This window comes from Protomyctophum parallelum (assembly GCF_964188405.1).
Source record: "Protomyctophum parallelum genome assembly, chromosome: 12".
Classification (NCBI taxonomy): domain Eukaryota; kingdom Metazoa; phylum Chordata; class Actinopteri; order Myctophiformes; family Myctophidae; genus Protomyctophum; species Protomyctophum parallelum.
Window position 1 is genome coordinate 24,642,747 of NC_139712.1, and position 24,750 is coordinate 24,667,496.

General features: G+C 44.2%; 1 protein-coding gene across 1 annotated transcript in view; it reads left to right on the plus strand.

Moving 5' to 3' along the window:
- The window catches only part of LOC310867958 (catenin delta-2-like), a gene marked incomplete at both ends in the record, with an annotated part of 449,139 nt that extends 429,021 nt beyond the window's left edge, over positions 1 to 20,118 (plus strand). The window contains 5 exon segments of the mRNA XM_083778138.1: positions 5,949 to 6,079; positions 13,991 to 14,130; positions 15,227 to 15,297; positions 16,271 to 16,384; positions 19,774 to 20,118. Coding sequence (XP_083634264.1) covers positions 5,949 to 6,079; positions 13,991 to 14,130; positions 15,227 to 15,297; positions 16,271 to 16,384; positions 19,774 to 20,118 — 801 coding nt within the window.
- Positions 20,119 to 24,750: the final 4,632 nt, after the last annotated feature.

Genomic DNA, 24,750 nt, shown 5'->3' on the forward strand with positions numbered 1-24,750 from the left:
CATCATGTTCCAAAGATGGATTGTGTGTGTGTGTGTGTGTGTGTGTGTGTGTGTGTGTGTGTGTGTGTGTGTGTGTGTGTGTGTGTGTGTGTGTGTGTGTGTGTGTGTGTGTGTGTGTGTGTGTGTGTGTGTGTGTGTGTGTGTGTGTGTGTGTGTGTGTGAGAGAGAGAGACACTGCACACTCTTTCTCTCTCTCTCTCTCTCTCTCTCTCTCTGTCTCTCTCTAGTAACTAGTTTTCAAATTATTGTAATGTAAAAAGTACACTATTTGCCTCTGAGTTGTAGTGGAGAAGAAGCACCAAACATTGTAAACGCCCCAGTTGTAAAGTCGTTGAGAAGGACATGCATCTGGGGAGTCAGGGGGGGACAAGTCGAATTTATTTGATTATCATCTCCACCTTACATCTGCTGTAAAGATTTGCCAAATCAATCGAAGTCCCTGTAAAGTGTATACTATAGTGTATATTGAGCGATGTGCTTGGTGGAAACCAGAGCGCCTGTCAGTCACACCATAATGTGACTAAATTTCACTGAGGGACTGCCATTGGATTTTTTTTTTGTCATGTCATATGAAAGCAGGGAATCATAGCTTCAAATTGACACATTGGTTGTTCAGTTTGACCCTCCAGTTTTGGAGATAGTTTTATAGAGTAATGTCTTGCAGGGTTGAACGGTTCACTTCTGTGGTCTCTAACATTACACCTAGCTACATGTTTAAGCATTTATTTCATTAATACATTGAGTTCAGCTCTGACACTTATTTCAGACATGCTCTGGTAGGCTATGTGAAGAGTCTGCCTGTGCTATAAACTCATTGTCACCTCATGGTGAAAAGCTGGAGGTTGTGCAATGGCAAGCTCTCAGTCAAATTAGGTCAAATATTACTTTACTACCGTGTCACTCCCGACTGAGCCGAAGGCAAACAGTGAAATGCACAAACACACATTTTTTTCGGTCAGCGGACGACCCACATAAATATAGTACAGCTACTGCTGCCCCACAGCACCAATAGCTGCTGGTTTGGTATTTTTATTTTGATAATTTTCTTCACTCCATTAGCCTGTTTAGGTATAACTGTTCTTGTTGCCTTCTTGTTTGCCTATGATGCCCAGAATAGGGATATGCCAGGTTGAAAGTGGTTAACGCATTTAGACCTGAGGACGATTCTATTCTAAACCCTGACAGGTTTCTGAAAAACCCCATGTTTCTATGTCAGTGGTACTCAAACATCTTCATGTCAAGGACCCCCAAAAATATATGTATAATTGGCCGCCGACCCCCATCTGAAAATATGTTGTTCCAGCCAGGGACGCCCCCCCCCCCCCCCCCCCCCCAGAAGCAAATATTTGAGTTAAAAACGTTCGCTCTAAAACAATATGATTATATTCAAAGATTTGCGACACATTTTCACGATTTTTCAAAAAAATAGCAGATCTACAAGCTCATAGCGCAGCACTCGGTGCCACACTTTGATCTTGTAGATCTGCTATTTTTCAATAGCTATAGAGTTTTATAGGGGTTCCCGTCCACAAGTGGTTAAAGGCCTTCATTCTGCTGATCAGTCACGGTACAAACTACAAACACAGAGAGAGAGACACTGAGCCTCTTTGAGAGAGAGAGATTTAAGAAGCCTCGACGGAGTTCAAACGGAACCAGAGTGTGGATACGGAGCTATGCTGCAGATCTGTGTCTTTGATCCACTGCTCACCTGTTTCACACAGAGAGAGAGAGAGACAGAGAGACAGAGAGACTCAATACAAAACTGTTAACTGTGGACGACACCATGAAGCATTACACTTGTTTACAAGAGGGTCCACCATGTTCAATTCATCATAACATTTTGAGACGTACAAATAAACACTTAGATCATCATAGAGGAGGTAAAAATAAATAAATAAAAAACATAGTGAGCGGTAAAAGGGGTGGGTGGGGGATTCAGATTTTACGGGGGCCAGTTTCGAATTGCCGCTCTCAAAGGTGCCCTTTGAGAGCGGTTTTGAAGGAGTCAAGGGTCATGTCTTAATGACTGTTGGTAGGGCGTTCCACATTTTGGTGGCATAGGAGCTAAATTAATTTAGTCCCTTGTTTGTGCCAAATCTGGGTTGCACATGGTTTGTTGAGCTCCCTCTGCATGCTGTGGGTGTGGACTTAGTTGACATTAAGGAAGTATTTAGACAGGTACATGGGTATCTTGGTGGTGTAGTGAATCTTGTGGACCAGACCCATTGCAAGATGCTGTACTCTGTCGTCAACCCTAAGCTGTTCCAGCCTGTCAAAAGAGGCAGGCAGGCGTGTGCAGGCAGGCAGGCGCGCAGGCAGGAAGGCGTGCACAGGCAGCCAGGCAGGCAGGCAGAGACAGAGACAGAGACAGATACACAGAAATAGTGGATCTTAAAATAACAGCAACCTTTTCAAAGTTTTCACTGTAATTGCTGTCTGGTAGTAGCTACTGCCAACCTTCTGGAATGTCTCAGTTAGGACGGCAGTCTCACGACCTTCAAATAGCTGTTCAATGACACCCAGTGCAACAGGTACAGGTTGCCTGGCAACCTTCTGGCTTTGAGAGAGGGAGAGAGAGAGAGAGAGAGAGAGAGAGAGAGAGACACACACACAGGCCTGTGCAGACACTGTGTGGATAACAGAAAATAAAACTGCAAATGCCTCTGCATAATAAAACAATAATAAAAATTAAGAGGGTAACAAGAATGAACAGGCGTAATTACTGGGAAGGAATTGCCTTTGTGACCATATTAGTTTAGCAGTCATCGGAGAAAAGCCCTCGACATGAAAATGGATTCAGAGGAGTTCAACAACAGCCACTCGGCTGGATCCCAATCCAATTTAGCATTAAGATAATTGGAACGTTCTGAAAGCCACGCGTTGCACCATCAGCAACATGATAATCTACTGATAATGGAGACATATTCCAGTCTGAGGGGGTCTGACTTTGAACGCATTGCGGAGGTGAATTATCTATTGGGCGCAGGGTTCACACACGCACGCACACACGCACGCATGCACACAGGCACGTGCGCATGCACACAGGCACGTGCGCATGCACGCTCGCTATTATGTGTAAAGTAATTGCGAACGCAGTGAGCCACTTACTATGACAGCAAGGGCTGAATGTCTGTGTGTCCCGCTGTTACACCACCCGCCCGCCACCAGAGGGCGCAGCTGTAGCACACACACACACACACAGACACACACACACACACACACACACACAACCACACACACACGAGCTGCGTTCGCTTCCCGCGTTTGCGCGTCTTACTTGTAGCATCATCATTATTGGTTTAGCACTTTGTCAAACACATTTAACAACTTGAAGCCTAGCATCCCTGTATACTTGATACAGAGGATACTACAGTATAGCTGGCAGAAGACATGCATGCATGTGTGAATTGTCTATTTGACCATGAGAGAATGACTTCATACATTGACACAGCTCTGTGTGACTCAACTCACCGCAAGACAACTCACCCCGAAACTGAAGACAGCTCACCGGGGTGAGTTGTCCGGACTTTCGGGGTAAGATGTCCGCACTTTTTCGTCTGAGGTGGAAAAGGGGTAAGTTGTCTTGTTACCTTGTTATTTACAGCTAGGTAGGCCTAGAGTAGTGGGGCGAAATGGGAAAGGGGCGACAAAGTCTGACAGTCAGTCAGCCAGCAGGTTGTAGCGTTGTAAGGATAAACTGCAACATGTGCGGGACACTCTTCCTCTGCCTGTCTGCTCAATGCTCATCATTTTCTTCATCCTCACTGCCTCAGTAGTAGTAGGCTACGATAGTCTTTATGCTCACAGACTCGACGCTCAACCTGTCCATCACCATATACTAAAACGTAAACGTTACCTAGTCTCCTCTCGACATCAGGGATAATAGTCTGCAAGCTGAGAAAAGAAGGTCCACTTGTCTTCCCCTCACCCCGGGGCGGGACCCGGCCAAGGCCCATGGTGGTTACCTTGGCTTGTTCTTTATTTGGGACGTTTTTATTTGTAAAGACAAAATGTATAGGGCTGACAAATAGCTCAACTTGCTTTTGTCACCTTTCAGATGTTGTCACAGGGATGCTAAGTATTTTCCAGTCTAAATAATTTAAATGCAAATGATTCCCAATCCTATATACATGTTCCACTCCATTCACACTATACTGTAGGAGTAGGCTATATCCACTCTACTTATCACACTAAAAGGATCACATGCAAATCTGTTGGTCGATCCATTCAGCAATAGGGTTACACACCCTAACCCATTATCACCTGTCCATTAACAATGGGACAGACATGCTCCTAAACATTCCACAACATTCACAACCCATGTCTTCTAACAAGGTAGATAAAGGTGGAATTCCCATATCCTACGACTAGAAATAATAATGCACTGGTATTGTACAGTAAAAATAAAATATAAAAAAAATGTTTCATTCATACCAATTGTCAGATAACATATCAACTCACGTCCACAAACAACTACTATTATTTTGTCATCGTTTTAACCATCATCACAGTATGACTAAGGGATGCGTCACCATCCGTGCACACAAGCATTTCTTAGTATACGCTAGATCTACATGTAGTCACAAGTTAAGTGCAATGGACAGTATGCACTCTGTAACATTAAGACTTACTCCTGGCATGTTCAATGTAGAAAGTTCAAGTAAAATATGTGTAGACTTTTTTTTAATTTAATTAATACTTATGTGCTTATAGTAATAGTTTGGCATGCAGGATGTAAAATGAAGCAGTTCTTGTCACTGTATTGTTCACAGTACAAGTTGAAGGTGAAGCACATGTGTTGTGATGAGCTTTCTGTAATGAACACACAAAGGATGTGTAGCTGTCAACCCTTTATTTGAAAAAGAAGAAATTACGGACAGTGTTTTCTACAGGGTAAATATTTTACCCTGTATAATATTTACAGTATATTTACTGGGTCTGCTGCTGAGAAAATAGCTTGGTTGGTTTTCACCATTTCTCAACTGTTTCGGACGCGGGGCGGCTTGCTGGCAACTGGCCCCCTGGCCGCATTCCTGGGGATCTGGATGTTCCAGCAACCCCCCAGGGACCCTCCGGGGACCCCGACATGGTAACTCTGTAATTCCTCGACCGTTTTGGACACAGGGCGGCTCGCCGGAACCGAGCCAGCCCCCTGGGCAAGTTCCTAGAAGTTCCTGGAAGTTCAGTGACCCCCCCCCCCCCCTGCATGGGGACCCCCACACGAAGTTGCACCACTCACTTCACACGGTGTGATTTTTTAACAAAGCTGTTTTCTGCCCCCTCAATGTCGCAACTCTGTAGCCTATGGCTCTGATCCAATGGTGGTCTGTGGCTCACATGCCGCATTAATAATGAGCCTTGATATGAAACGGGTTGAAAACCAGGGATGCACCGATATGGAAATTCTTGGCCGATTCCAATACAGATGTTTAAAATAGCAACTTAGCCGATAGCCGATGTTTATTTAGTCTTTTGTTGTTTTTATCTACCCTTTCTGTGCCAGGGAAACAAATACATCTTCAATAGAGGCTATGCTCATGCATAAAGTGAATGGCAAATCGAGTGGCAAAGTGAGTTTAGCGTCGTTTAACGCAATCATATTGGACTTTTCTGTTTGGATGTATGGGCTGTCAAGGCCAGAAAGTAGTTTTTTGGCACTCAGTAGGCGTTCCCGCATAACTTCCTGGTTTGATGATGATGTCACGCGCATACCAGAAATACATGTTCAGAATCAACAGCTTGGTGTATAGGCTGCAGATTACATAGCCAACGCAGAAAGTATGCTTATCAACAAAGATCGGCTACTGTCATCGGTTAATGTCGGTTTTATTTACCGATAACGGCAAATATCGGCCGACACCGACATGTGGACTGATACGTCGGTGCATCCCTATTGAAAAGCCACTGTATTCTATAACGCTGTTGTGTGATGTGTGTGTGTTTTGCAGGACGGATACTCCCAGTACCACTTCGTGGGCTCCGCCTCCACGATAGAGAGAGACCGCCAGAGGCCGTACTCCTCGTCACGCACGCCCTCCGTGTCTCCTGTCAGGACGTCCCCAAACAACCGCTCAGGTCAGTGTCCCCTGTCAGGACCTCCCCAAACAACCGCTCAGGTCAGTGTCTCCTGTCAGGACCTCCCCAAACAACCGCTCAGGTCAGTGTCCCCTGTCAGGACCTCCCCAAACAACCGCTCAGGTCAGTGTCCCCTGTCAGGACCTCCCCAAACAACCGCTCAGGTCAGTGTCCCCTGTCAGGACCTCCCCAAACAACCGCTCAGGTCAGTGTCCCCTGTCAGGACCTCCCCAAACAACCGCTCAGGTCAGTGTCTCCTGTCAGGACCTCCCCAAACAACCGCTCAGGTCAGGCTCTCCTGTCAGGACCTCCCCAAACAACCGCTCAGGTCAGGCTCTCCTGTCAGGACCTCCCCAAACAACCGCTCAGGTCAGTGTCCCCTGTCAGGACCTCCCCAAACAACCGCTCAGGTCAGGCTCTCCTGTCAGGACCTCCCCAAACAACTGCTCAGGTCAGGCTCTCCTGTCAGGACCTCCCCAAACAACCGCTCAGGTCAGTGTCCCCTGTCAGGACCTCCCCAAACAACCGCTCAGGTCAGGCTCTCCTGTCAGGACCTCCCCAAACAACCGCTCAGGTCAGTGTCCCCTGTCAGGACCTCCCCAAACAACCGCAAATATATTAAAAACAGTTGAAAATGGGGAAAGTATATATATACAGTTGCAGAGGGTACAGCATTTTTTTTAAACAGAGCTATGTCACATTGTGTCATTATGCATGTTATACAGAGTATGAAGCTTTTTTGGAGAAAAAAATAGCAGCAATTTCTTTCTGTGACTTTGGGACAAATATTAGCATTTTTCCTCACGGCTATTTAATTAACCTCAGATTTGTTGAGATGTGTTTAATAGGGTAGCAGCTCTGTTTACATGTGCAGTAAGTCTACTTGGTACAGATAGTAGTCCTTAGGGTGGTTGTTATCCATTAGCTAACCTTCTTTTGTCGCAACAGTTCACAAACCTTGCTGCTGTGTTTGCATGTTGTTGTATTTCTCCCAATATATATGGGAGTGTTTTTTTAATCGTTGGTCATAGTTTCAAACTCACTCTGGGTGTGTGTGGGAAGTATATGCGTCTCTGATGTCTTGGTACAGTCTCAGTGGGCATCCTTTGGACACCCCCCCCCCCCCCCCCCCCCCTAGGTCTTCCCAGCATGCTAGGCTGCAGTTAGCACCATCGCTCACCCGCCCATGGGCCCTCACGCTGCGATTAACGTTGGCCTTTAGCTCTGGCCCGCGGGATCCCACTCCGTGGGCCAGGGATGAATTAGCATTAGCCGTTAGCATGAGTGCTATATAGCGGATCGCCTTCAGCTGTGATTTCTCCCCACGCTGAGCTTAGCAGGCTTGATGGGCCGGAAAAGTACTTTTTCCTCTCTGCTGGCTCAGCTATAGGGTCTGGCACTCCAGCTCTCTCTCTCTCTCTCTCTCTCTGTGTGTGTGTGTGTGTGTGTGTGTGTGTGTGTGTGTGTGTGTGTGTGTGTGTGTGTGTGTGTGTGTGTGTGTGTGTGTGTGTGTGTGTGTGTGTGTGCGCGTGCACACGTGCGTGTGTGTTTATGTGTATGTGCGCGTGTACTCGTATTACTTTAAGGGCCAACTGCCACACAAGTGTAGACGAATTTGAGGAATGGGCCATTTTCTTCAAGTCTTCGCAACGGACATGGTAAAACAATTAGGAAGACATTCCGTCTGTGGTCAGGATTACACATTTAGAGGTTATAAAGTTGAAGGGTTTGGAGTTAACGTCTGATTTACGCTTAATTGCATTCCGTTGTCGCAGCCAGAAAACAGAGGATCTACATGAATCTCACGACGTATTGCATCATGCCACATCATGAGCTATTCGTGGCTTACGCCTGCCATATACACTATACAAGATGTTTGACAAGATTTTGGAAAGATTTTTAATCCATTTAGACGATTCTACAAATGCGTTCTCAAACATTTTCATGTCAAGGACACCCAAAAATATATGTATTTGACCGCCGACCCCCATCTGAAAATATGTTGTTCCAGGGACCCCCCCAGAAGCAAAGATTTGACATTCGCTCTGGGCCTGGGCCGTGGGCTCAGCGGTCCAGGCACCTTGGCTGGTAATCCAGTCTGGCAGTGTGCCGCGGGTACGACTCCCGATCCCGACGGCCTTTACTGCATGTCATCCCCCCCATCTCTCTCCCCATTTCCTGTCAGCCTACTGTCTGTCCCTCCATAACAAATATATAAAATAAGGGGGAAAGCCACAAAAAAAAAGGAAAAAAAAGGAAGAATATATTGAAACATTTTGGCCACATTTTCACGATTTTTCAAAAATAGCAGACCTACAGGCTCAAGCTTGTAAATCTGCTAATTTTTCTATAGCTAAAGTACAACATAATGCTTAAAACTCCAAAAGAGGTTCCCGTCCAAAATGGGTTTTAAACGACGCAATATGCAACGCACGTAGGGCAACATGCCGAGGCAGGGGGGGGGGGCGACAAAACTTGCCAAAAGGTGTCAAGCCGACCCTCATAACAAACAGCAATTGCGGGGGTGGTCACGCTGATGAGACAAATCACTGGCTCATAAGAGTCTTTAGAAGCATTCATATTTTAGATGTGCGGTCACAGGGAGTTGCTATTGAGCCACTAAACACAGTCGCTTTATTTATCCAGCGCAATTTGAAATGGAAAACTCTTGACTAGAAAGGCCTCATCCACCACCTTGTTCTTTTTCCAATGCATTGAGGCTGAAGGGGAAGCGATCGCACATGGAGCTGCCGCTCGTCGAGAGCTTTGATTAGCGGTGAGCCAACTTTATAGGTTTATCATTAAATAAATTGATTTAACTAATTAACACGTTAATGGCGTTGTTGGCAGTGCGGGATTTCATTAAAAAGGCGTTAAAGAAGTCGTTAGCCTGGAATGAGTTTTAAAAACCTTCAGTGCATGGACGGCTTCAAGGTTAGGCCTAACAAAAAGGCAAAACAATTGTAAAAGTGTTATTCATAAAATTACTGTCCCGAAATGTTGATATTCTCACAAGTATAGTAATGTAGGCCTATGCACATGTTTGTGTGCACATGTGTTTCAAAATAAGTGCCAACGTGCGTGCACGGTTCTATGAGTGTGTGTCTGTATGCCCGCATACGCATAATGTTTCTGCATGCTATGAATGTGTGTATGCCTCCAGATGATGTTTATGCGTGCGTGCGTGTGTGCGTGCGTGCGTGCACTGACACAAAGGGAAACAGGAATCCAGAGGAAGGAAAAGAGAGGGATCGAGGGAAGAAAGAATAAAAGCTTGACGGAGGAGAGGGGGGAAGGAGGGAAGGATGCTCATTTGACTTGAAAATGAGAAGCTTTGATATTATAGAACGCACACACGAACATGCACACAATTGTCCACCGTGGTATCTCAACTCTGCATATGCTAACTGCCATTCAGCCCCTTAGAAATGGATCAAAGACACAGAGAGAGAGAGAGAGCCGTCGTAATGGCTGATTTTACACTTGCTGAAAATAGCCAATCACAAGCTCACAACGCGTTGCAGCCCGACGCATTGTGAGCTTGTAGATCTGCTATTTCCAGCATGCAACCAAGTGTAAAATGACTTATACTGGATCTCTTGTCCACTAGGCCCTTCCTAACACTTTTGTCTAGTTATTATTTGTTGACAAAACCGAGAGTATATTTAGTCATAGTTTTAGTCATAATGGCTTAGTTTTCATTTAGTTTCCATTTAGTTTAGCTGATCTACAAGCTAATGTAATCCTAGTCGACAGACATTTTTCGTCATAGTTTTAGTCGACAAAAACAACACTTCAGGACGCGTCAAGTTGCAGCCGCGCGCAGGCATCATTTCCAATCACCAGTTGTTTCCTCAGAGTCTTTGGAGGAGCATTGACTCCCCAAGTTTATAATTATAGTATAATCTCAAAGGCCACCTTTTTTGTCATCTTTCTACCATCTATCATCCTAGAAATTGACCTTTAACACTAGGACATCGAGCAGCCGTTCTGACCGATTTTGAGATTTTAAAGTTTATTTTCTTAGCCCATGAAGTCCAGAGAAAGTTCCCCTTGCATGACTTTGTCTAAATATTCGATTGAAATCATCTCTGTTTTTTTTCTCCATTTGAAACGTTTTGTAAATATGATCTTAGGCATAGATATACCTACTAGGTCTGGCTATTTCGGCCAAATCGACCGACGTCCCCCTTTCTCCCCCACTCGTCTAAAGATCTTCACAGTTCACACCTCCCTCTCCAGCTGGAGACGACATTGTTGCCTGCACGCACGCACATTTATTTTTTTCTTCCCTCTCTTATAAATAAATTATTATACACCCAATGAAAATTTACACTTCACGTATTATAGGCCATTTGGAATTAGAACAATCGGTAGAAAATTGGCAGAGAATAGCACAATTTAAATATCAACCTTTTTGTTCCGCTACTTGATCATGGTGGCCACACCGAAAATGGATCATCTGCAAGCTGCCCGTAGTCCCCTTTCTTTTTTTCTATATATTTCTATATATTTGATTGATTGTGCCAAAGAATCGCATCGGGTCAAACCGACCATGCAAACGAAAAAGTTTGCATGTTGTTTTCGATTGGTCCTAGAATGTCCTCAGGTTTCACACTCTGATCACCGCCCATTAGCGTGCTTGTGTGTTTGTAAACACAGAATTATTCTACATGGCTATAGTATGGAGGAGCATTTGGGTTATACTTTACAGAAAATAAACAAAACCACGTAGCTACTCGCTCAAATACGCTTCCCAGCCTGGAGAATAGACTTTCACCAACACACAACAGGCTAGAAGCTAGCTAGCCTAGTTAGCTAGCGTCTGTGTGTTGTGTGTTCTTTTTTTCCCTCCACCCCTCTTTTCTTTAAATCATAACACGCTCATTTTTTGCTCATTTAAAAAAAATCTAAATAGCCTACCATGTAAACTACGAAATTCGAGCTTTCATTTGGTATATAGATCGGTTGTGTAGGCCCTCTCTAATAACAGCCAGAGCCAGGCACATTGCTCAGTCAGACGAAATACGACATTAGAGTTATATATTGTCATTTTTATATAGAGTGGGAAACATTATAGGCTACGTGTGTGTTATCGAACACAATGCACAATATACTGTACTGTAGGATGTAGGCTATAGCATTTATTCATATTATACACAAGTGATTTAATTGAAAACGCCTTTGACTAAGAAAGGAAAGAGGTCGCAATATATTGTTTCCGTTTCGGGAGAAATAAAGTCATTGCATGACAGCGCTTTGTGAGCTGGAAGATGAGCCATTTTCAGGGGGCCACCATGATCAAGTAGCGAGTGGGGGAGAAAGGGGGACGTCGGTCGATTTGGCCGAAATAGCCAGACTGAGTAGGAGTGAATCTTTTTCAGACATGCTTGCATGTTAATGGCATGTTAATGGCTCTGAACTTTGAAAAGTAATCAGGACATATTAAACCAAAGCCAATGTTCATAAAACACAGCTAATGCATACTGTCTCCTTTCCTCGCCATCTTTGCTCTTTCTAAATTGGCCCCTTGATGACGTTGAACTTTTCATCGTCGGCAGTGCACTCAACCACCTGCCAGCATTAGATGCTGTTATACAATACACATCTGAGCTGCATGACAATATAGAAGGCTTTCTGAAACATACAATAAAACATGCTCAAATTGATTAAATCAATTAATTACCAGCTGCATAAATATCTGCCGGGGTCCGCTATAACTTCCTCTGTGTCAGTTTCAGCGCAGTAGTTTAGGTATAGGAACCACCATTCTCTAAGGCGGAATGTTCTGTGTTCTGAATCGTTCGTTTCCGCCCGCACATATTTGCGGTGCGCACATACATGTGTCTGAATAAGCTATCCACGTTTTCCCCCGCCACGGTAATGGAGCTCCTTGTGTGTGCGCTTCGCTTCCTTCAGGCCGTGTTGCCATGTCTGCTTATAATAAGCAACCTTTGACTTATTTTTTCCTGTAAAGTCACTTAATAAATTATTAGTAGTTTTTGGGCTTGATTCTAAAGTGTATAGTAGTTGCTTTAATATTTGAGCTTGTTTCCACATTTCTTCACATCAAGGAACCCCAGATTAATTATGTAACCAGACCATCTGAACATATTTTGTGCCTTTTTTTAAATAAATGTTTTAAAAATATTCAAAATATTTTGATTTATTCTCAATGTGTTTTTAAATAACGGATGTACAACCTCACAATGTATCTCTGTGAGCTTGTAGATCAGCTATTTTCAATTGTGCTTGTTTTCATTGCAAAATTGGCAACACAGCAAGAGAAAGAGGAACTTGTGCACACACAAACGCAATGCACTATGGGCTGTAAGAGAAAGTTGAATAGGAATAACGTGTTCCTTCCACGCGCTACGTCCGGCCGGGGCAATTCTCCCCTGTCAGGTGAAAAGAAGCAGCTTGGACTCCTCATGCATATAGAGAAGCATGAGAGCCGTTTCAGCATGTCAGGATAGCATCATGTAGGCTGGGATTACACTGCGTGCGTGCGTGCGTGTGTTTTCCCGGGGGTCTTACAGGATTGTGGAGGTGACCTCACACCTCACACTGACAGCCTAAATCATGACTAATGCCATGGCTTTGCACCTTGAATGACGTACGCACGCACGCACCCACACATGCTTGTAAAAATAATTATGTTCATATAATATGAGTATGGGAGCTTGGTTTTGTAACGTTTTTTGTTCTGCCGTCTAATAGCAAGTGTTGCCAGAGCCACCTACTGGCCATTAAATATATTTTATACAACAGGTGTACTGTGTTGTCCTGATTAGGACTCTTAATTATGTGTGTGCTCTGAAACCCCTCACTACACCATCTCTTGGTGTAGCCTACAGTCAACAGCATTGTCTGTAAAGTGGAAACTTTTTCATTTTTTTTCTTATGTCAGGAGATGCAGTTTCTGATTTGTATGCAACTTTGTAGGCCTACCGTGTATTTCATGCATAATTGGTTTATTTTACATTGCCTATAAGATTGTGACTGTGTACTGCAGTTAGCTGTGTTAGTGTTAGTGCCCATCAGCCACTTTTTCAACATATTTTTAAAAAATGTTCAAAGACTGGGCTTTTTTTTTTTTCCTTGGGATTTTGTTCCAATCCTCCACCCCCGTATATTTAAATGAGCTTCTACCTTATGTTTTAGGTTTGGTGGTTTAAGATCAGCTACACTAGCCCTTGTGTTCAAACTATGGAACTGGTTAACATACGGGAAGTAACCTTTACAATATTTTGGGCATTGTTCTTTTAAAATGTTATAGACCATACACTGACACAGAGCAAGACAGGAACGCCCAAAAATGTCACATCCGGTTTTAGCCTGGGGTAAGAATTTTCTATGGCTGCCAATGCAACTTGGTCCAATCCTTAATCACATACGGACAAACATCTATGCCGATAATATGTACTATCGGGGAGTTTCTGGACTAAATCATTTGCAATATTGGTGAAAAAAAGCATTTAAGTTCTCTGCCACACAGGCTTTATCAAAGGTTAAAGAACCATTTACCATAAGACCTATATTGTCTATTATATCTTTCGTTTTGGGCTTATCTTTAGTCCCCAGTGACTTCAGGGTTTCCCAAAGCTTTTTTTGAGTCACTTTTATGTTCTTCAATCTTATTTAAACAAAAAATGCTCTGCCAACCAACGCAATGGCCATCATGCAGAGGACTCCTTGTCAACTCACTGCATGTTTCTTTGAAAACGTTCACTAACATTTCTGGACCAAAAAATGTAATAAAAAAGTAAATTAATCAATCTCTGTGTGTGTGTGTGTGTGTGTGTGTGTGTGTGTGTGTGTGTGTGTGTGTGCGCGCGTGCGTGCGTGTGTGCGTGTGTGCGTGTGCGTGCGTGTGTGTGTGTGTGTGTGTGTGTTTGCGTGCGTGCACAGCCAGCGCTCCGGCGTCTCCCAGGGAGATGATGAGTCTGAAGGAACGCAAGATGGACTACGACTCCACGGCAACCAACGCCGGTTTCCACAGCAACAAAGGAGGAGGGCACACGTCCCGGAAGGACGGCATGGCAGGTGTGTTCTGTGTTGCGTGGTCGTGCGTGCGTTCCCTATACTTTTTCATCTGCCATTTCTCCTCTCTTCCACTCTTTATGAGGTACTTTACCATCTCTCTCTCTCTCTCTCTCTCTCTCTCTCTCTCTCTCTCTCTCTCTCTCTCTCTCTCTCCCTCTCGTTACACGCAGTGGTTACAGACCGACTAATAATAGCCACACTTCACACGCCGACACTTAATTAGGGGGGTTCGGGAAACTCTCGCGCCGTTTTCCTGCTGATTTCTCCTCTTCCTGCCACAGTGTTGCACGTTCCCTAGAGATGAACTGTCAGCGGAGTACTGTATGGAACGAAATATATAGATTGAGTTGAAGTAAGCAGCCCTTTCTGTGCCCGTTGACCATACGCAGACCACAGCCATCTTGCCATATAAGTTAATGGCAGGGTGGTGACTAGCTGCCATTTCCCATTGACGAGCCCATATACATCCAAACAGAAAAGTCCTATCTGATTGTATTAAACAACGTCAATCTCACCAGCATTGCAGCTGTACGAAAAGCTGGAATTATCCTCTTTCTGTCTGCAAAGTGTTTGTTTCTGGGAAAACTCCACTGTAGACATGTTATGAGGTCTGGTAGTTTGGGAGTGCTCGTTGGATATCACTCAACGGCCCGTCCCTATCACCTGATTTGAATTTGCACATAATGCAGGAGGCAGCATGGGGGACGTTGCTTTGCTGAAAGCGAGCGCTTCCAAACGCTGATGGTCAAGATGGCCACGTTATGCATAAGGTCAATAGGGGCAGGAGCCCATCTCCTGTTTCTGTAGCATGAGGCAGCGTGATGTGCAAGTACATATGACGCTGTAGTATGTCGCAAAGGAACCGCAATGTAGAACTACTCCGTTACAAGTAAAAGTCCAGAATTCAAAATGAAATTGAGTAAATGTATAAAGTTTTGGCATCCCAAATGTACTTAAAGTACCAAAAGTAGAAAGTACTCACTATGCAGAATGTCCCATTTCGAGTTTTCAAATATTTATATATTTTTAAAATAGCAGATCTACAATCAATTACTTCAGGTGCGTTCAAACGCTGAACACACTTTGTGTTGTTTCTCTGTTTCAGTGTCGTGTGGAACATCGACGCTGTTTCGCAACTCTTACTTGACAGGAAGTGACGACATGAAGCCCAACCAGGTGAGATACTATAGCCTACTGTTAGAGGTGAGGAAAGAAAGAAAGACAGTATTGTTTATGGCTATAGATGTGGTTATGTTTGTGGTGTGCTGTGCTGTGCACACTCATAAAAGAATGTTCTCCTTGAACGCTATGGTAGGTAAAAAAAAAGGTTACAAAATAATAATACAAAATAATAAAATAAAGGTACACCGTACACAGTGGCAAGAGTGCATTTTAACTATTTATTCTTTGTTTTTCTACATCACCATTTTAAAACAACATTTCCGGATGAATTTACCTTGCTGTCTTGATACAGTATACCCTAGCCTGATTATCATACTCAAAGCTTCCTGTTGCAGATCACTGAGGTGCATGGGACGATATGGGTATACCTCACGTTACCATATCTGTGGTACTAGGCTACCCATTGTTGTGGACAGACAAGTTGTGGACAAGCTCAATGCATCGCAGCGAGCTGCGTTGTGAGCTTGTAGATCGGCTATTTTCAGCAAGTGTAAAATCACTTAAATCAGTCATTATGACGGCAACGAGGCCCGCCAAAATACCCTTTAGTCGACTAAGTCAACTGTAGATTTAGCCGACTAAAATCTTCTGATAATTATTTAGTTGACTAGACTAACACTACAACATGACTAAAATGTGACTATACAACTAAATGAAAGCTATTCAAGAGACTATGACTAAAAGAAAAAAATCTAAATTTGCTGTAAAAAACAACACTGGATGGAACCCCCTTCAGGGACCGCCCCCCCCCCCCGGACCCCACCTTGAGAACCACAGCTCTGCAAGGCCTTTCTCTTGTCCTGATACCCTTTCTCTCTCCTCCCCTCCCCTCTCCGTCTCCTCCCCATGTTATCTGTCCATCCTCTTATTTCCCCTCTCTCTCGCCTCACTTCGCCGCACTCCACCCATCTCTCTCTCTCTCTCTCTCTCTCTCTCTCTCTCTCTCTCTCTCTCTCTCTCCACCCAGCCCTGCGTGGTGCCTCCCCAGCCCCAGCAAGACAGCCCGTCGATGGTCCTCAAAGACTATGACCCCTACCCTCCCCCTCCCTCCTTCCCCCAGCCCGCCGCGCCCCACCAACAGGTAGGGATCCATCCATTCACTCCCCATGAAGCGGTTGAGAATCGTAAATCAATGGCTGCTTTTATTTAAAAAAGGCGTATCGATTCTCTCGCTGATTCCATCATGTCTGGAGAGACAAGAGTCAATTGAAATAAGATAAATGCATTTTCATTTTCAGGTCATTAATGCATTTCTTGAGACAAAAAATAAATCTAAAATGATATCAATTAAAAAGCGCTATGACGTGTGTACCTGTACATGTCCACTGGATGTTTGTACACGTCCATGGTCCGAATGTGTTCAAATGAATTAAGAGAAATTGCTTTTCATCTTTTCATTCCATCTCCAGCTAGGTGTGCTATGAGAGAATGAAAAAGCAATTTACACTGCATTTTCATTTTCAATTTGGCGTGTGTACAATTTGAAAATGAAAATGCAATGTTATTCCAATCCAATCCAATCCACTTCATTTTTTATTAGCACGTCTTACAACTCAGAGTTCACAAAGTGCAGCAGAATAAAACTAAATACACTGTAGCTAAACACAGAGAACTACAGCAAACACACGCAAAAATACAAATCATAATACAAAACATTGACCATAGAAAACTCAACCGGTGTTAAAAGCCATAAGGTGTAGAGGTGGAGGACTCAATGGAGGGGGCCAGTTTGACATGGGGGGGGGGGGGGGGAGCGCATTCCATAATGTGGGGCTATGATGGAAAAGGCTCTACCACCTCTGGTCTTCAAGCGGGTCTTCTTTTTTACCCCAAGGTTTAGCTGTCCTGCAGTCTTCTTTTTTACCCCAAGGTTTAGCTGTCCTGCAGTCTTCTTTTTTACCCCAAGGTTTAGCTGTCCTGCAGTCTTCTTTTTTACCCTAAGGTTTAGCTGTCCTGCAGTCTTCTTTTTTACCCCAAGGTTTAGCTGTCCTGCAGTCTTCTTTTTTACCCTAAGGTTTAGCTGTCCTGCAGTCTTCTTTTTTACCCTAAGGTTTGGCTGTCCTGCAGTCTTCTTTTTTACCCCAAGGTTTAGCTGTCCTGCAGTCTTCTTTTTTACCCCAAGGTTTAGCTGTCCTGCAGTCTTCTTTTTTACCCCAAGGTTTAGCTGTCTTGCAGTCTTCTTTTTTACCCCAAGGTTTAGCTGTCCTGCAGTCTTCTTTTTTACCCCAAGGTTTAGCTGTCCTGCAGTCTTCTTTTTTACCCTAAGGTTTAGCAGTCTTCTTTTTTACCCCAAGGTTTAGCTGTCCTGCAGTCTTCTTTTTTACCTCAAGGTTTAGCAGTCTTCTTTTTTACCCCAAGGTTTAGCTGTCCTGCAGTCTTCTTTTTTACCCCAAGGTTTAGCTGTCCTGCAGTCTTCTTTTTTACCCTAAGGTTTAGCAGTCTTCTTTTTTACCCCAAGGTTTAGCTGTCCTGCAGTCTTCTTTTTTACCCCAAGGTTTAGCTGTCTTGCAGTCTTCTTTTTTACCCCAAGGTTTAGCTGTCCTGCAGTCTTCTTTTTTACCCTAAGGTTTAGCAGTCTTCTTTTTTACCCCAAGGTTTAGCTGTCCTGCAGTCTTCTTTTTTACCCCAAGGTTTAGCTGTCCTGCAGTCTTCTTTTTTACCCCAAGGTTTAGCTGTCCTGCAGTCTTCTTTTTTACCCCAAGGTTTAGCTGTCCTGCAGTCTTCTTTTTTACCCCAAGGTTTAGCTGTCCTGCAGTCTTCTTTTTTACCCCAAGGTTTAGCTGTCCTGCAGACCGCATGCAGTGACCTTGGGGGATTATACACCTAAGATCCGACAGATACTGAGGTGCCAAACCATTCAGTGCTTTGAAAACAAACAATAACATTTTATTAGCATCATTTGCTTTCATTCTGAATGAGCACACCTGGAGATTAAAAGTATCTCTCATTATATATTCACTTAAATGCAATCAATATCTGAATGTTAAAAAGCATTTCTATTTCATTAGGATTTTCAAAATTGCATTTTCATTTTTAATATTGTCCTCTAATTATAGCAGGGCATGTTTTGAAATTTGAAAATCTAATTATATTTAATTTATAATTGTAATTGTGTCATAGAATAAGCACCTCTGTAGATTAAATGTAAATGCTATTGCATTTTAGATGTATCTTTTGTCTCAAGAAATGCGTTAATGACCTAAAAATGAAAAGGCATTTCTCTTATTTCAATTGACTTTTTGTATTTGCATGCCATTTCCTTTGAATTTTGGCAGCTTTAAGGGCCTTGCAAACGTGAAGCGAGGAACGCAGGCGTTGTTAGGTCTGCTACAGGTCTGCTCATGAGGGGCGCAACAACGCAAGCATAACAAAAGGCTAAACAGAATCCAGGTCTGGTGAGTCACGTCCGTGTGCACGTAACGAGCACGCACGCAACAAATTCACCATGCTCACGTAAATACGCTTGCGTTGTCGCACCGTGACTTCTCAGAGCAAAAACGGTCTCAAGGTCTCGTTGAAAATATATAGGCACGTTTGCAAGGTCCTTTATGCTTCCATAGAATTTCCTCGCCAGAAATATAGCAGATCTACTCTACTAATATATATTTTTATATCTGCTATTGCTGGTTATTGTTTTCGCCCCAGAATAACGATTCATCAGGGGGTTCAAGTGGTTAAATCAAACTGGTGGAGTGACCCATGCAGTGAATGGCACCAATTTGCTATGCACCAACCACTACAACTAGAACATTTGCAAAGCTGGGCAATTGCAAGTGTGCTTGCACTGATGCGAGTCTGTTCCCACTGGGAAGTGGGAACTGAATTCCGTCTTACCATTTATGTTATATATTGATATGTCATGTGAAGCGTGACAACAGTGTGTGAAGAATGACCAAAAAGCTTCACTTTTCTCGTTGTGCAAAAGTTAACAAAAAAGCAGGTTCACTTTGCTGGCAAAAAAATATCTAGGACAGAGAACACTAGTGTGTCAATAGTGTGCGATCTATAATGGCAACCACACTAATAATAGACAGGGATAAACAGGGAATCGACTCGATTGGAATCGATCAAAAATAACAACCCCCCTAGGTGGGGTTGGCGGAAGGGCCTTTTCTGTGCCCGCTGGCAAGCCGGGGGCGCCTGATGGAGTGGAAAGGAACTGGTTGGAATAACGTGTTCCTTCCACGCGCTACGTCCGGCCGGGGAAACTCCCCCCTGTCAGGTGAAAAGAAGCAGCTTGGACTTGACGACTTGACGACTTGACGACTTGCCCGTAAACCTCAAGGATACAGTAATATATATACGGTAATATACAGGTGTGACGGTACAATTCGGGACTTTACCAGAGTTTGTTGGGTGTTTCCTGTAACAAACACATCCGTATTCCATGCTTTTTGCGCAGTGAAAATTGTGGGTTAATCTTTTTTTAAATAATAATAATAACAATCCCCCCCACCACAGGCCCACCAGCTGCCGCCGCCCCCGCACAGCCAGAGCCGCAGCTTTGACGAGGCGTCGTCCTCCTACTACGACGAGCCGGTGGCGGCGCCGCCGGGCGCCCCCCCGCCCCCCTCCTCCTCCTCGCAGCAGCAGCAGGTCCCCCAGCCCCAGGTCCCGGTCCAGGCCACCTCCTCCTCCTCCCTGTCGTCGGGACCCCCGCCGGCCCCCCAGCGGGATCCGCGCGAGGACCTGCGCATGCACCTGGGCCTCAAGTCCACCGGGAACTATGTGGACTTCTACTCGGCGTCGCGGCCGTACAGCGAACTGAACTACGAGACCAGCCACTACCCGGCCTCGCCCGACTCCTGGGTCTAGAAACCACCACCCCGCCCACCCCCCCAAACACCCCCACCCGCCCCCCAACCCACCCGTCATGAAACAACCCCCCCCCCCCCACCCCCCCCCGTAACTCGGAGAGCGTATACGAATGGTACCACCAGGGTCCGTTTTTGATTTCCGTTCACTGTACACTCTCTGAGTTATACACGATTGTGCAAGGGAACCGCCTCAAGGACTCCTAGGCGGGGACCCCGGAAAACCCACTGGTCTACACGACGACGACGACGATGATGATGATGATGATGATGATGGGGTTTGGGAGGGGTAAAGAGGGAGTGTGTTTCTTGTGAGTGCGCCTGGCGAGGAGGTGAGGTGTTTTTTTTTTTTTTCTTCTACTTTTTAAAGCAGGTTTGATCCACAGTTTGCAGCCGGCAAATAACCGAGAGGCGTTTTTTTTGGGGGGTGGGAGGGTGGGAGGGGGAGGGGTGTAGCCAACAGCAGCAAACTGGAGCGTTTTGTTTTGGAACGGGAGGTGGGGGGGCACCACCAGAGAGAGAGAGAGGTGGGGTGGCGCGGCGCATGTGCATGACCACATTTAATTTACTTTCCGGTTATCTTGGCATCCGCCGAATTTGCTTTTTGCGTTCCATCGAGCGTTCCATCGAGCGTTCCATCGAGCGTTCCATCGAGCGTTCCATCGAGCGAGTACAACGATGTGATGTGAGTCAACGGGTTGGACAGAAAGGACAGAGTACAGTTCGAGGGAGGGCAAGGCGAGGGTATTTGTATGCCACATATTTCAACATCATCAATGGAGATATTCACCAATCCTCAACCTTATTTTCACTTTCATTCCTCACCTAAAGTTAATTATACGGTTCACTCACTCTGGCTGCGGTTATACATGCACAAAATATATTCAGAATTAATGACTTCATCCCGAACAGAGATTCATACCCAACTGTTTGCATGGAGCCTGAATAAAAGTATTGCTGTTTCTCATGTTGTTTACATGACCAAAGCATTCATTCGGAATATGGCCAACCCATGCATAACCATTATCTGTGAAGAAATGAATAACCGACATACACTAATGGCAATTAACTGATAAAATATAAAAGAATATATTTGTCCCTGCAACCACACGCGACTTCAACCCAAAACAACCCGAGAACTTTAAACTTTAAAAATAAATTATGGGTAAAACATGTCTGCACGCATAAAATGTCTCCAAATGGCCATCCCTGCTTTGGACATGCATGGGCAAAAAACACTATATTCTACTATGGGCAGACGTTCTGATGACTGGATTTATCCATTTCTGAATAAATGTTGTGCATGTAAACGTATAGTGTCTCAGAGGAGGGCTGTGGAGTGGACATAATTCCGAAAACCGCCTGCTTGTGATATCATTGGTGTAGCAGGTCTGGTCATTTTCTTTTATTTGTTGGCTTCCATTTCAGCTATTTCAGTACCAGTGAGACACAGAGTGAGTAAACGGGAATGGTGCCTATCTTATTATAGTGAGCATTAGTGAGGAACCGATGATACGAAGATAACGTTCCTTTATGTAAAAATGAACATTTGAATTCAGTACATCACCTAATCTCGGGAGAATACCTATTTAGAACACCGAGCAAATTGCACAATATAAAGGGACTATTTGAATACAAGTAAAACATGAAATAGACATATTTCATGTTTTATACAAATGTTCTTTTCCGCAGCGATTTAAAATAACAGAGTTGTAGCGGACGGACCTGTTTGTTCCAGATGTGTCGCGCTGCATGCATACAAAAACTGAACAGTGCTTATCCATGTTTTAGTTCTGATTCCAAGGAGAGATGAAGAGAGGCCTTGAGGAGAGGAGGAGGAGGAGGAGGGAGGAGATGAAGAGGTAATGGTGATAATGGGGGATATGAGAGAGAGAGCCATTACTGGAGGTGAGAGTGGCTGTTGACTGTTCCTTCCCAGAGTGGAGTGGAGGTGCAGGAAATCTGAAAGCCCTGGTGTTGCGTGACTCGTTTGCGAGCTCGGTAGCCGGTTTTTCGCGGGTGTCGTGACACCACCGCACACCTATAAGGTTGAATCGCCCTCGAGGAGATGAGCTATAATGAGGGTACTCGAGGAAGGCACAGTATAGGCGCATTCATACTCCAGTTTGAGATGACGGCTTATCACCACGCTGTAGTTTTCTAAAGGTTAGAAAACTACAACGTGACACATCTCTGTTTTTTCTTTACTATCACCTCGTTCACTGATTGGTCTAGAAGGGGGGGGGCAGGGTCAATGCCTAAAGACATCCCGCGAGTTTGATGGCCTCGACTCATTGGTGACGGTGATAGATAGATAGATAGATAGATAGATAGATAGATAGATAGATAGATAGATAGATAGATAGATAGATAGATAGATAGATAGATAGATAGATAGATAGATCTTTATTTGTCATTGCAACGTGTACAACGAAATTAAAAGTGCCAACCAATCAGTGCATTATATCACAAAAACAACATACTGTACAAGCTAAAACAAAACACACATGACTTCTTGTTATTGCACAACCCCAGCAGCACTAATGCACAAACATGTAATTTCAGCTGTTATTGCACAACAAACCCTTATTGTACTTATGATAACAGAGAAAACTAAAATGTGTCGCAGCAACAGATCATTTTTTAGCAGCATTGAGTGCAACTACCGCTGTGGGATAGAAGCTGTTACTGAATCTGTTGGTCTTGACAGATTCAGTAACAGCTTCTATCCCACGATATAGGTGAAGGTGATAAGCTGTCACCTCGAACTGGAGTATGCGTCAAGGCACGTCAAGGCACAATACAGGGGAGTTGATGTTTTACTATTTCTGTGGCAAACGTACGGTAGCATCTCCTTCATTGCTCTAACTTACTTCTTTTTTTTCCGTTGTTGCACTGACCTCGCGGCCACTACCGGCGTCTATAGCTTTGGTTCTCATGGAATGTCCTCTTTAAAACAAAAGACAATCCTTCCACCTTTCTAGTTTTTCTTCTTTGTTTGTATTCTGTTCATGGTTTAACCCCCTTTTTTGTATTTGTACTTTTTCTAAACTTCCCACTTTGAAATTGTACATCATGTTCGGTGTACAGTTCGGAGGCGAGTGTGCAGTGTGTATACTGTATATTACACTGTTGTTTGCTTTCTTTCTTTCTTTCTTTGGCGGTGGCGACACTCGCAAAGAATGTCTTAAAAACGGTGGACTGGATAATGACCGAAAACAAGTTGGTTCCAAAGGTTCAAGGTTGTACTTTATTGTTACATCTTTGTGCACGTGGTACACCCCGAGTAAAACCTTATCATTAAGCAACAACTACAACATGTGGAATGATGAGGAGGGCAGAGAAAAGATCCAGACAGACAATCCTAGATGTATGTCAACAAGTGGACACCTGGTCCTTCTTCAAACGCCACTTTTTCTCTGGAGAGAGAGAGAGAGACGCTATTTCAGTTTTTTCAGTCTGTTTTCTCACCATCTTGTGGATTTGTTTGTGGACATAAACTTCAGAACTCTCTTCGACCGACCGTCGGCAGCGACACAGCCCTCCCAGTCCTCGACGGTAAAAGTGCTTTTTCACTGCCTATAATGACCTAAAAGTACAACGTATTGTACGTACATACCGTACGTATGCGTTCAAAGCACACTCTCTGACTCTGGAAAAAGGGTTGAACCGTGCGTGTTTTGTTTTATTTTTGACGGTCTGGTGGTCTTATAGCCTCTTTCAGAGGTTTCTCATTGTCATGGTCACTGCATAAGAAACCAGTCAGTTGTAACAAAACAACAACAAAAGCAAATGTCGATACGGTGCAACGCTCTGTAACGGCGGTTCCCAAGCTTTCCTGGATCAGGGCCCCACTTGAAAAAGCTTTTTTTTTTGCAATGATCATTCAATCATTTTGTGTTCTTGGCTTCAGTCAATGGAAGTATACACGTGCTGTAGTATACTTTTAAGTTCCATGTTTATCTGTGCCACAATTGAAACTCAATGGTTCACGGTTTTAAATAAGTTTAATGTATGTAATGTATATGTATATGTAATGTATGCAGATAATTCAAACACGGTTAACACACTAACTTACATACACTCCATCAAACAACTTAGTTAGTTGCCTGACATCCTAGCCTGGTGGAACCACTCCCCCTGCTGGACGACATTTGCATTCTGCCAAAAGGGTGAGTCTGGTCTCTCTCGGGCAGAGACGATGTACTCCGGACCAAATCAGACCGGAGCGATATGCAGCCGTACGCGGCCGCTAGAGGCGGGATCAACGTGAGACTGGTGACATATTGAAGCGCTGCCACAGCGCAAATGTAAACACAACCGCAACACAAGTACTGCGGCAATCTGGCAGAGTCAGTTTATGACATCCAGAATAAATATATAGGCATTGAGATGTGCACACAATCTTCTCTGTGAATCGTGCCAAACTTTGACACCTCGCGCGGGGACGTATACATACAGCCCTATGGAGGTATATAACGGGAAATTGTGCTGAAGTTTTACACTGACCCAGGTGACTCCCTCTCCTTGTTTATTATTATTATTATTATTATTATTTATTTTTGCTTTCGTCGTGTTTTTTCTTCGACCGGGTGCAAAGATGTACTTAATAGCTGCGGATCAAAACGATCAT